This window comes from Triticum dicoccoides, chromosome 4B (genome assembly GCF_002162155.2).
Source record: "Triticum dicoccoides isolate Atlit2015 ecotype Zavitan chromosome 4B, WEW_v2.0, whole genome shotgun sequence".
Lineage (NCBI taxonomy): Eukaryota > Viridiplantae > Streptophyta > Magnoliopsida > Poales > Poaceae > Triticum > Triticum dicoccoides.
In genome coordinates, this window is record NC_041387.1 from 252,183,656 (window position 1) to 252,196,717 (window position 13,062).

General features: G+C 47.3%; 1 protein-coding gene across 3 annotated transcripts in view; it reads right to left on the reverse strand.

Annotated features, from left to right (window-relative positions):
* LOC119295919 (probable WRKY transcription factor 3) overlaps positions 1-12,723 on the reverse strand; it is a 28,768-nt gene extending 16,045 nt beyond the window's left edge. For all 3 annotated transcript variants that reach the window (XM_037574348.1, XM_037574349.1, XM_037574350.1), the window contains exon 1: positions 12,314-12,723. In XM_037574348.1, coding sequence (XP_037430245.1) covers positions 12,314-12,652 — 339 coding nt within the window. In that variant the 5' untranslated portion in view covers positions 12,653-12,723. The remainder of the gene's footprint in view (positions 1-12,313) is intronic.
* Between the last annotated feature and the right edge of the window lie 339 nt (positions 12,724-13,062).

The following is a 13,062-nucleotide window of genomic DNA, read 5'->3' on the forward strand; positions in this document are numbered from 1 at the left end:
GCATAAAAGCATTGGTGGGCAACCAAGTCATGTTGGCACTCGTGGACTCGGGCAGTAGTCACAGTTTTGTGGATGAAACTTTTGCCAAGCGTGCTTCATTGGATTTGGTCTCTGTTCCAGCAGTGGAAGTTACAGTTGCAAATGGTCAAGCTATGGAATCCAAGTTTCAAATCCCTAATCTGACCTGGTGGGCGCAGGGTCACACTTTTGTGACACCAATGAGAGTGCTACAACTGGGGCCTATGATGTAGTGCTGGGAATGGACTGGCTTAAGTGTCACAGTCCGATGATTTGCGATTGGGAGGGCAAATCATTACAATTTGCACATGGTGATACTACCATCTCCCTTCAAGGTGTTCAGACTGTGTCTACTATGCAATTGCAAGCTATGTCAGTAGAGCAATTGGACAAAGCTCTACATGGCAATGATATTTGGGCTATGGCCGTGGTTGATCCTTCTTCAAGTGATGTTGTTTCGACGCCTGGCTCATATCCAGAAGATCTAAACTGCAGTTTTAACAGACTTTCAGGATGTGTTTGAAACCCCAACTGGCCTGCCTCCACATAGAGTGTATGATCATGCAATCACCTTGGAAGTGGGTCATAACCCTCCTAACTCTCGCCCTTATCGATACTCGCCACAACAAAAGGACGAGATTGAACGACAAGTGGTAGAGATGATCAAGGCAGGGATTGTGAAACCTAGTATGAGCCCGTATGCATCGCCAGTACTTCTGGTTAAGAAAAAAGACGGTAGCTAGCGTTTCTGCATGGATTACCGCAAACTCAATGCCATCACTGTGAAGAACAAATTCCCACTGCCTATGGTCGACGAATTACTTGATGAACTGGCAGGATCAAAAAATTTCTCCAAGCTGGACCTCAGGGCAGGTTATCACCAAATCCGTATGCACGAACCGGGTGAGGAGAAGACTGCATTCAAGACACATTCAGGACACTTCCAATTTCGTGTTATGCCACTTGGGGTGACCAATGGACCACCAATATTTCAGTGCTTAATGAACAACATTTTTGCAAGTATGTCATCACATTTCTGGACGACATTCTAGTTTTCAGCACCACTTGGGAGGAACCTTTGGAGCATCTCCGCTCGGTACTGCAGACCTTGCGCGAGCATCAGTTGTTTGTGAAGTTTTCCAAATGTTCTTTCGCGCAGACTGAAATCCAATACTTGGGTCATGTGATTTCTTCCGAAGGTGTGGCTACAGATCCAAAGAAGACTATGGCGATGGAACAATGGCCTCAACCTACCAACGCTACTGAATTGCGTGGGTTCCTTGGATTGACCGGGTACTACCACAAGTTTGTCCGAAATTATGGTACTATGGCCAAGCCTTTGACTCAATTACTGGCTAAGAAAGGTTTTGTTTGGACAGAGCAAGCAACTGTAGCTTTTCAGACATTGAAAACAGCTATGACTAGTACTCCTGTATTGGCTCTACCGAATTTCAGTCAATCTTTTGAAGTCGAAACTGATGCTTTTGCTATAGGAATTGGAGCCATACTCTCACAGAATAACCATCCTATTGCTTATCTGAGCAGGGCTTTGGGTGCGGCCAATCAAAAGTTGTATGTCTATGAGAATGAATTCTTGGCTGTCATTATGGCCATTGATAAGTGGCGCCCTTACCTTCAGAGGGATCCCTTCACTATCATTACAAACCACCGAAGCCTCTGTCATTTACAGGATCAACAACTCATTACTGATCTTCAGCGCAAGGCCATGGCTAAGATGGTGGGCCTACAATTTCAGTTTAAATATCGCAAAGGCTCGAAGAACAATGCCGCAGATGCATTATCTCGTGTGGGTCATTTGTACACAATCACAGCAGTCTCGACTTGCCAACCAATGTGGATGCAGGAGGTTATGAATTCCTATCAACCTGATCAATCAGTTCTGGACCGATTGGCGCGTCTGGCAATGCATAGTCCGGATGAACACGGTTATTCACTTGATCAAGGACTGATTAAATATCAAGGACGCCTGTGGATTGGTAATAATTCTGCGCTGCAAACAAAACTAATCAGTGCTCTGCATTAAAGCGTTGTCGGGGGTCATTCAGGCGTCAGGGCCACTTATTACCGTGTGTCCAAATTATTCCAATGGTCTGGCATGAAACAACAAGTTGATGACTGGGAGAAGCAGTGTCAAGTTTGTCAGCAAGCAAAAAACGAGCACACACATCCGGGTGGTTTGCTGCAGCCTTTGCCAGTGCCTAGGCGCCCTTGGAAGGACATTACCATGGATCTCATTGATGGGCTTCAGAAATCAGAAGGATTTGAGGTAATCCTAGTGGTGGTTGATTGACTCACTAAATACACCCACTTCTTTCCTCTGAAACACCCGTATACAGCTCAGTCCGTAGCCACAGTTTTCATTGATAATGTGGTTCGCCTTCATGGAGTTCCGGCATCGATTGTTTTCGACCGAGATAAGGTGTTTACCAGTTTTTTTGGAGGAAGCTCTTCAAGGAGATAGGCACCAAGTTATGCTACTCTACGGCCTATCATCCCCAAACGGACGGGCAATCCGAGCGTGTTAACCAATGCTTGGAACAGTATCTACGTTGTGCCGTTCATGACAGCCCGGCAAGGTGGAAACGCTGGTTACCAACGGCAGAGTTTTGGTATAATTCCTCTTACCACACGTCACTTGGCAACACTCCTTTTAAGGCATTATATGGCATTGATCCTAATTTTGGTACTATGCCGATTGACACTGGAGAATTACCGGCTTCCCTGGCAGAGCTAGCAGCAGATCGTGAAGATTTTTTGGCTCTGTTACGTGCCCACCTCTTGCGTGCTCAGCAGAGAATCAAGTCGCAGGTTGATAAGCATCGTACAGATAGGGAATTTGCTGTTGGCGAGGCAGTTCTGGTCAAACTCCAACCATATGCACAATCTTCGCTGGTCAACCGTCCCTGCCACAAGCTCGCATTGAAGTTCTTTGGTCCATTTCGTGTCACTGCAAGAATTGGTGCTGCTGCTTATCGTTTAGATCTTCCGGCTACCAGCCTCATACATCCTGTCTTTCATGTTTCTCAATTGAAGCCATTTACTGCAAACTACTCTCCAGTGTTTGCAGACTTGCCCGAGCCACCAGATTTGTCTGTTGTTACATTGCAGCCCGAAGCAATCCTTGAACGACGCATGGTAAAGAAAGGTAACTCAGCAATCCCTCAAATCAAGGTCCAGTGGCGCGGCATTGCTGCAGGTCATGCAACCTGGGAAGATTATTATGTTCTTCGGGCTCGTTTTCCGGCAGCTTCAATTTGGGAGGAGCCTACATCTCAAGGAGGGGAAAGTGTCACGTCCCCACCAGTGTTGGTGTCGACGGACAACAGATAAGTGGCCCTGGGTCCCACTGTGTAGAGTCAAAGGGTGTAAGGCGTGGTGTGTGTCTGACCGTGGGTCCGGCCGGTAGCGTGTTCGGTGTGGTGTGGTTATATTGTAGCTACAAAACTCTAGAGAGGCATGTTGTTTAATGAATACTACCTGAATCTCATCTCTCCCGTGTTCCTCTCCTCCTCCTCTGGTTCCCCTTTTCTCCTCCCTACTCTTCCTGATCCCCTCTCGAATCCTGTTGTTGATCCATGAGACTAGCCTAGGGCCTCACAATCCGGCCACCCCGGATATCCGGCCCTCAAGCCCGGACATCCGGCCCCTGACAGCATCACTTCCATCCACCGCTCCGATTCCCGCCTAACTCTCGTCAATTTTTGATCGGGCATACCACCATCACTTCCGCATACCACCACCGCTTTCCGCAACCACCATTGCTTACCCGCTTCGCACTCCGACAAATTTTGACACATTTTTTTCCTTGAAGAATTTGAGTTGCGGTTTCCGTTCCTAAAGTGTTTCGGCTACTTAGGGACGGTTCGACTTCGCAATCACCGCCGCTCATCTTCGTCATCGACCTCTCAACAATTTTGACACCTTCAACCGTAAGCAAGGACGGTAACCTCGATGACACTTTGTGTACTCCTTGCCATTGCATTGATAAACCGATAGACCATTTTGTGTACCTTACCTATCGAGACTAGCCATTTGAGTATTGCCGGCAATGTCACTTGTGCACATCAGTGATCATAGCTCCCACTGCATACATACCATATCATCTTGGTACATATCTTGGTATCATCTCTTGTGTCATCAGGTTGTCATAGCATATACACAATTGCTAGCTTGGTTCGTGAAGTTTTGCATAAGTGGTCATCAAAAGAGCTCAAACGAGAAAGAGCCAAACAAGCTTTTAAGCAAACGAGAAAGATAAGCAAAGAGCTTTTAAGCAAGAACCATAGCATCATACAACATTAAGATTGTCATACTCGATCATCTTGGCTCATATCATAGGAATACCATACATATAGCATACTTGGGATAGAAGTCGTTGCATTTTTGCTTAGTAGGTTGTGCACAAGTCTCGTATCTGCCTATTGTGCAATCGTGCTAGCGTCTCTCTAGTGTTGTGCAACAAGAGCATTTTCTGTGGATTCCACATTTTTAGCTCATTTTTGGTTGCACGACCCCATTTATCTATGTGCGTGTGTTTCCGTGTGCGTTTCCGTGTGCCACATATTGCTATTGGTCTACTTGTTGCATTTGCAAATTTGCGAATCCTTTTCAATATCATTGAGTCTTACTAACAATTGCATCAAATTTTGTGCCACCATCCTCACCAGGCTCCACGCAAAGGCTTTATTTGTGTAGGTGTGAGAACCGACAAGAATTGGTACAAATTGTGCTATTTCCTTGTTACACATTTGAGTGATCATTGATCCATCTTCAACCTTGGTCAAGGTACATTTGGTATAGTTCTTCTCTTTCTCCCACTCACATATTTTGCTTGGAATGATGGATAGGCCAAGTTCCTCTACCAACCCACTCTTGATCGAGCAAGACGACGACTCGACCTCCTACGTCACCAGGAGCCACCTCTTCGGTGCACAAAGAGCTTTCCATCAAGAACAACAAGCATTGAGCGACCGCATTGACAATCTCGCACCCACTTGCGCCTCTCCGAGCAACGTACAAGAGACTACTTCGACAACAAGCTTGACGAACACAAACAAGAGAACGATGCAAGAATGGACGAGATTCGTGCCTTGTTGGTCAACCGCTCTTCTACCTCGTCGTCCTATTCAAGACGGAACCGCTCGAGTCGACACTCCGACGACACCATCTCCGGCTCAAGTACACCGACATCGAACACTCTACGTCGAGCCGCGCGCCAAGACCGTCAAGCAAACCGCAATCCTCTACACGGAACCGATCCTCAAGAGCAACTTCTAGCGCAAGAACATCGACATCATCAAAATCAAGCTACTCCTGCGCAAGCACAAGAAAGGCAACGCCTACGACAACAAGAGGAAGAACGAGCGCGCCAACACCAAGACGAGCAAGATGCCAAGGCTCAACGTCAATAACAACAACAACAACAACGTGAAGCCCAAGCACTTGAGGCGCAACATGCCCTCCAAGACACGAGTCGCGCCGTCGCCGACCACAACCGACATACGCACGAACAAGAAGCACTTCGCAAAGAAGTTCAAGAGAGGAACTATCAAGCTCGATTGCCCCGACATGTTCCCCAAGCTCCACCACGCTCGACAAGAACCCCAAGTTCGCCAAGAGCAACATGAGGTTGACAATCCTCCACGCAAAGAGCAACATGAGGTTGACAATCCTCCACGTCAAGGGCGTCATCATCATCCTCGACCCCAACACAATGAAGAGCAACAATACGGCAACCTCAAGTTCACCATGCCCAAGTTCACCGGAAGCAATGATCCCGAAGAGTACCTATCATGGGCATTGAAGGTTGATAAGATCTTTCGTTTGCACAACTATGAGGAAGAGAAGAAGATCGCCATGGCATCCCTTGAGTTCCAAGACTATGTACTCATATGGTGGGAGCAAGTCATTGAGCGCCGTGAGGCAAGAGGTGAACCACCCATCACAACTTGGGCGCAAATGAAGGATGTCATGAGAGCACGCTTTGTGCCAACCTACTACAACCGCGACTTCTTCAAGAAGCTCCAACTCAAGCAAGGAACAAAGACCGTTGAAGAGTACTACAAGGAAATGGAGATTGCCATGATAAGAGGCAATGTCACGGAAGATGATGAGCAAACTATGGCACGTTTCTTGAATGTGCTCAACCACCCTATCAAGAAGATCGCCGACTTCCAACCCTACTCCAACCTCATCGAGCTAGTGCATCAAGCTACCAAAGCGGAACATCAAGTGCAAGATGACTTCAAGTATGCCAAGTTTGCTTCCAAGACCTACCGCTCCTCCTACAACCAAGCTTCAACGACTACGACGACTCCTACCTCGACAAAAGTTTCACCAAGCAACGGCGACAAGTCAAATTACAAGAAGACTTCGACAACTTCAAATCACCCTCCTACTACAAGCAACTTCAAGCCAAGGGCTTCATCATCTACAACTCCACCGGATGAGACCATCAAGATAAGTTCCATCAAATGCTTCACATGTGGCGACCTAGGCCACAAGTCTTTCGAGTGCACCAACAAGTGCACCATGATCCTCAACGACGATGGCACATACGACTCCATGAGTGAAGAGGAAATGTTAGCCATTGAGCAAGTCGCCATGCGAAGGGGAGCCTTGGCGCAGTGGTAAAGCTGCTGCCTTGTGGCCATGAGGTCACGGGTTCAAGTCCTGGAAACAGCCTCTTACAGAAATGTAGGGAAAGGCTGAGTACTATAGACCCAAAGTGGTCGGACCCTTCCCCGGACCCTGCGCAAGCGGGAGCTACATGCACCGGGCTGTCCTTTTTTTTAGCAAGTCGCCATGCACCGACGCGTGAACGAAGATGAAGATGATCAAGTCTTTTGTGACGAAGATATGAGCCCCGCTCTTGTTGTCTCCAAGGTTTTGACTCTTCAACATCAACAAGACGAAGACCAAAGATGACATATCTTCCACACCAAGGTCGGCATCAATGGAAGGTCCGTGAAGGTCATCATCGATGGAGGGAGTTGCCAAAACTTGGCGAGTGAAGAGCTATGTTCCAAGCTCCAATTGGTCAAGATGAAGCACCCACACCCCTACAAGGTCCAATGGCTAAGCGACTCCAGCACTATCCAACTCGAGCATATGGTGCAAGTTTCCTTTAAGATCAGAGCATATGAAGACACTTTGGAGTGTGATGTCGTTCCAATGTCAGTTTGCCACCTCCTTGGACGACTATGGCAATTTGACCGAGGCGTCATCCACAACGGGCGAACCAATCACTATAGCTTCAAGATGAAGGGAAAGGAGTACGTGCTACGACCAATGTCTCCAAGTCAAGTGATCGCCGACAAGCAAGCCACCCATCATGGAGAGAATAGTGAGCCACCCAAAAGGGAATGAGAGCCACAAGCCCAAATTGAGTGCCTCCACGATGAGCGACAAGAAAAACTTAGTGCTATTTGCCACCAAAAATGAGATGAGAGAAGTGTGTGAGAACCCATCAAGTGTTATGCACTATGTCCTCTTGTGCAAGGGAGGCACCTAAAACTAACACCTCACACGATCTACCTTTAGTGTTGTCTTCTCTATTGCAGGAGTTCCAAGATGTATTCCCCGACGAGCTACCTCCGAGACTACCTCCTCTTCGAGGCATCGAACACCGCATCGACCTCATCCCCGGAGCACCCCTTCCTATCCCTACCGCGTCAACCCCAAGGAAACCAAGGAGATCCAACGGCAAGTACAACAACTCATCGACAATGGCCATGTAAGAGAAAGCTTGAGCCATGTGCCATACCAGTAATCCTTGTTCCTAAGAAAGATGGCATCTACCGCATGTGTTTCGATTGTCGTCCCATCAATGGTATCACCATTAGATATCGTCACCCCATTCCACGCTTAGATGATATGCTAGATGAGCTTAGCGGGGCCACAATCTTCTCTAAGATTGGTCTTAAAAGTGGCTATTACCAAATCCACATACAAGGTGACGAATGGAAAACCGCATTTAAGACCAAATTTTGCTTATGAATGGCTTGTTATGCCAATGGGTTTATCCGAAGCACCCGGTACTTTCATGCGAGTCATGCATTTTGTTCTTCGCCCCTACATTGGCATATTTGTTGTGGTTTATTTTAACGATATTCTTGTCTTTAGCAAATCCCTCAAAGATCATGTCACCCATCTTAGAACCGTTTTGCAAACCCTTAGGAAAGAGCGCCTTTATGCTAATATGGACAAATGCCTTTTCGGTGTTGATAAGCTTGTTTTCTTGGGTTTTGTAGTATCTTCTAAGGGTGTGCATGTAGATGAAGCTAAGATCAATGCTATTAAAACTTGGCCCCAACCCACAAACTTTCAACAAGTGCGTAGTTTTCTTGGCCTAGCCGGATTTTATCGTAGATTTGTGAAGGATTTTAGCAGCCTTGCTTTACCTTTACATGCTTTGAGTAAGAAAAACGCGCCCTTTGTGTGGGGACCATCCCAAGACACCGCATTTAATGAGCTTAAGAATTTGCTTACACATGCCCCTTTGCTTGCATTACCCAACTTTGATAAACCGTTTAAGATACATTGCGATGCTAGCGGTTATGGCATAGGAGGCGTGTTAATGCAAGAGAAGCGCCCCATAGCTTACTTTAGTGAGAAACTCTCCGGAGCGCAACTCAATTACCCTATCTATGTCAAAGAGCTATATGCTTTAGTTCGAGTATTGCATGTTTGGGAGCATTATCTCCGTCCTCATGAGTTCATTCTCCACACCGATCACGAAACACTCAAGTATCTTAAGGGCTCTGTTTTCGAGTCGAGCGACTAGTCGCGACTAGTCGACGAGTCGCAAGAGCAGGAGCGACTCGGGCTGGCGACTCGACTCCTCGCATGAGTCGAGCGACTCGAGCGACTAGTCTCGACTAGTCACAACTAGTCGCCATAAGTGAGTCGAGCGACTCGAGCGACTAGTCTCGACTAGTCACGACTAGTCGCCATAAGTGAGTCGAACGACTCAGTTATTTTGGGCCCCCAACAGTTTTTTGTCTTTTAACAGTATTTGCTTGGCCCATCAGCCCATCCCAGACCAGGAAATATATAGATCGATCCATCCCCCCCTCACCCTGACCTAACCCTCTCCCTGGCGGCTGCCTTCCCTCCTACCCTGCCTTCCTTCCTCCTTTGGTTGCTGCTGCTGCTGTGCTCCTCCACTCCTCCCCTGGTTAATGTTGCTGCTCTTGTGCTCCTCCACTCCTCCCCTGATTGTTGCTGCTGCTGTGTGCTCCTCCCCTGGTAAGTACTGTTTCTGCTAGTTAGCTTAGGGCTTGATTTGGTGAGAAAAACAACTAAGTGGAGTTATCTTTCCTTCTATCATAGATTCACACCAAGCACCATGTCCTCCCAGCCAAAGATATCCCAAGTTGTTCGATCAGCTCAAGCTAATAGAATCAATTCTATGACAATCAATAACATTTTCATAATTTATACTGAACTCATTTTGCAGCATCCATGTCTTCCGGTGACTATTTAATGGAGAAAGAACTACAATGATATAACGTGATTGTGATATACTCCCTCCGTTCCAAATTACTCGTCGTGGTTTTAGTTCAAATTTGAACTAAAACAACAACAACAACAACAACAACAAAGCCTTTAGTCCCAAACAAGTTGGTGTAGGCTAGAGGTGAAACCCATAAGATCTCGCAACCAACTCATGGCTCTGGCATATGGATAGCAAGCTTCCACGCACCCCTGTCCATAGCTAGCTCTTTGTCGATACTCCAATCTTTCAGGTCTCTCTTAACGGACTCCTCCCATGTCAAATTTGGTCGACCCCGCCCTCTCTTGACATTCTCCGCACGCTTTAGCCGTCCGCTATGCACTGGAGCTTCTGGAGGCCTTCGCTGAATATGCCCAAACCATCTCAGACGATGTTGGACAAGCTTCTCCTCAATTGGTGCTACCCCAACTCTATCTCGTATATCATCATTCCGGACTCGATCCTTCCTCGTGTGGCCACACATCCATCTCAACATACGCATCTCCGCTATACCTAATTGTTGAACATGTCGCCTCCTTAGACTAAGCTCGAGGAAATTAATATGGACCAGCAAACTTACAAAAGCAGAATATAACATAATTATATTGCAAAGTGTACTAACATAATTATATTCTGGATTAAACTAATAGCACAACAATTTACAGGGTTATAATGCAGTGCACATATATATCTTAGTGGCGCAAAAACTATTTAGCCAACTTCACTAACAATGTAGAAATTGGCTTCAGTGTACTAACATAGTTATTTTGGATATAAGCAATCAGCCACAAATTTGAACTAAAACCATGACAATTAATTTGGAAGGAAGGGAGTAGTATGAATACATGACAGCGACAAAGCATAGACACATTGGCCCACTTTTACCAACCCGGTCTAGACAATAAGAAAGGATAGCTACATCAAAGTGTATGAAGCTCGGTTTTTTGGAAATGCAGCTGATCCAGATTATCAATTGTGAGCTAAAAAGCACGGACACGCCAGGAATCGCCGAATTGCCGTCCTGATACGGCGGGATACGGGGATACGGCGGGATACGCGAATTTTGGAGTATCCCCGAAATTCGAATTAAAAAAAAAGAAAAAACGACTGGGATACGCCGGGATACGTTAGGGATACGGCCTGGCCCAAAAACACACCCCCGGCCCAGCCACGGCCCAATATGTAACCCTATTTTGCAGGGTCTCCAGCGTGCCATACGAGCTGCTCCCTGCCTCCCAGCTCGAACAGAAGGAGCCGCCACCTTCTGGATCGAAGTTCCTACCACCTGGACTCGCCGCCGCCGGCGCTGGCGACTCCTGGATTCGACGGCGACTCCTCCATCCAGCACCAGCAGCAGCAGTCTCTCTCTCTCCTCGCCTCCTCGGCTCCTCGCAGCTGTAGCCTGTAGGTAACCCAGCAGCTTCTCCATTCTTCAACCTCTTCCTCTTTTATTCTTCAGATTCAGATTTTGTTCCATTATTAAGGGATTAAGCTACTGGGTCTGGATGCTTGCTAGCTTGTTGTTGACTTGTTGTTGCTACCTCTCTGCTTGTGCTGCTGCTGTTTGTTATGCTGTTGCTGCTCGCTTGTGCTGCTTGGGCTGATGCTGCTGCTGCTAGCCTGCTAGTGCTATTGCCTATTTCTGAATTTAACAGCTTTTGTTGCTGCACACTTGTTGATAGGTAGCAACTAGCAAGTGGCATGGCATCTGGGAGCGCCACAACTGGTAGCCAATTTGTGTTTGATGTGTTTTGCAAGATGCGACTTACAATGAGATGGGGGGACGAGGATAGATCAAGCACTTGATAAAAGAGACACCAAATGGGGCAGTACTCTAGTCTATTCTTTATTTTGATCTATTTCTCTTTAATTTTCTGTCTTAACTCTATATTACATGGCATATTTTTATTTTATTTTATATATACTCGCCGTATCCCCGAATGGCTGTTTTTGGAAAATCCCGTATCCCGTATCCCCGTCTTTCCTTCCCCGTGTCCGTGCTTTTTAGATTTGTGAGTACTAACTAGGGACTCCCCTAGACTTCATAACAAATTGAAAAAATAAAATATTGATCTGGTACCTTGACCAGCAGGTCATCTTGACTAAAGATACTTGAGAAACAAATTGGCGGGATGCACCAAGTGTTGCTTCTGTGGCAATGAAGAGTCGATTCAGCATCTATTTCTTCATTGCCCACTTGGCACTTGCTAAGTTACTATGGCAATCGGTCCATATAGCCTTTTTCTTTGCTTTCTGAGCAGCCGTATTTCTTCATTGCCCACTTGGCACTTGCTAAGTTACTATGTCAACCACTTCTTCTTTGCTTTTTGTGCAGCCATATGTGACATTTTATGTAAGTTGATCTTGTTTGACATCCGATGACAATAATTAATAAAAAGGTTGTGTGCATCACTCAATGCAGAGGTCAAGGGAATCCCCCTCTTTTCAAAGAAAAATTAGACTTCATAACACATTTTCCACAACACAATTGCTAAGGGTCTAGAGCAATCCATCACATCCTGCATGAGTGCACAACTAAACACTGTGAGTTACAGCACTCTTACCCCTCCGCGATGGTTCTACGCCCCAATCTCGTCACTACTACCCAGTTCAGGCACTATCATTGTACTACTAATCTAAAAAATACGCAGTACGAGTTGAAAGTAGCAGGATAGTATCTGCAACTTTAACAAACTAGCACTCTTAACGCACGAGCTGGAAACCTAAACAACGGCAAGCATGGTGCAGGAGCAAGTATAGTAAGGTTGGAGGAGTTACCATAGGGGAGAAGAGCGAAGGGGGGCCGACGAGAGCGGTGGGGCTCAGCCCCGGTGGCACGGCGAACGGTGAGGGAGGGAAAGGGGGTGCGGCTGGGGAGCCCATGGCGCCGACAAGGAGCTGGGTGAAGGAGCCGTGGAAGGCCGAGGAGGGCATGTCCGGGAAGAGCGCGGCGGCGAGGGTGACCGGGCCGGGGCTGGTCTCGGCAAAGGACGCGGCGGTGGCGCCAGAGCCGAAGAAGGATTCGACGGCGGAGCGCGGGGGTAGCGAGAGCGCGGGGCGCGGAGGAGTGCAGCGCGCGCCCTCGCCGCCGCCGGCAGAGGCCTCGTGTGCCGCCATGAGAAAGGAGAGATGGTGGGCGGAGCACTTGCGGAGGGGTCTTTTTGCGGGGTTTGTGGGGAACCAAAGATACGGCGAGTCCACGGCTTTAGGGGAGACACCTCTTTTCATTTTTCAGAAGGGAAGAACAACCTCTTGATCGTCTCTCTTTTTTCTTTTCTTTTTTACAGTACAACCCCTTTTTTAGACGAAACAACATTTTTCGCAGATACGCTTGATAGCGTATTATTACGTTGATAGAGGAAAGCAAATGGGCGCTGATCTGCGCCGGCGCACCGGCCCAAATTTGGGCCGGTCGCATCTGCGCCGTACGATGCAAGGCATCTCATCCGCCAGATCAACTTCCCTGCTTCGTTCCCCCACCCATCGTTCCAAGCGAGCAGGAAAAAAATTCCCCTTGCCCCATCAAA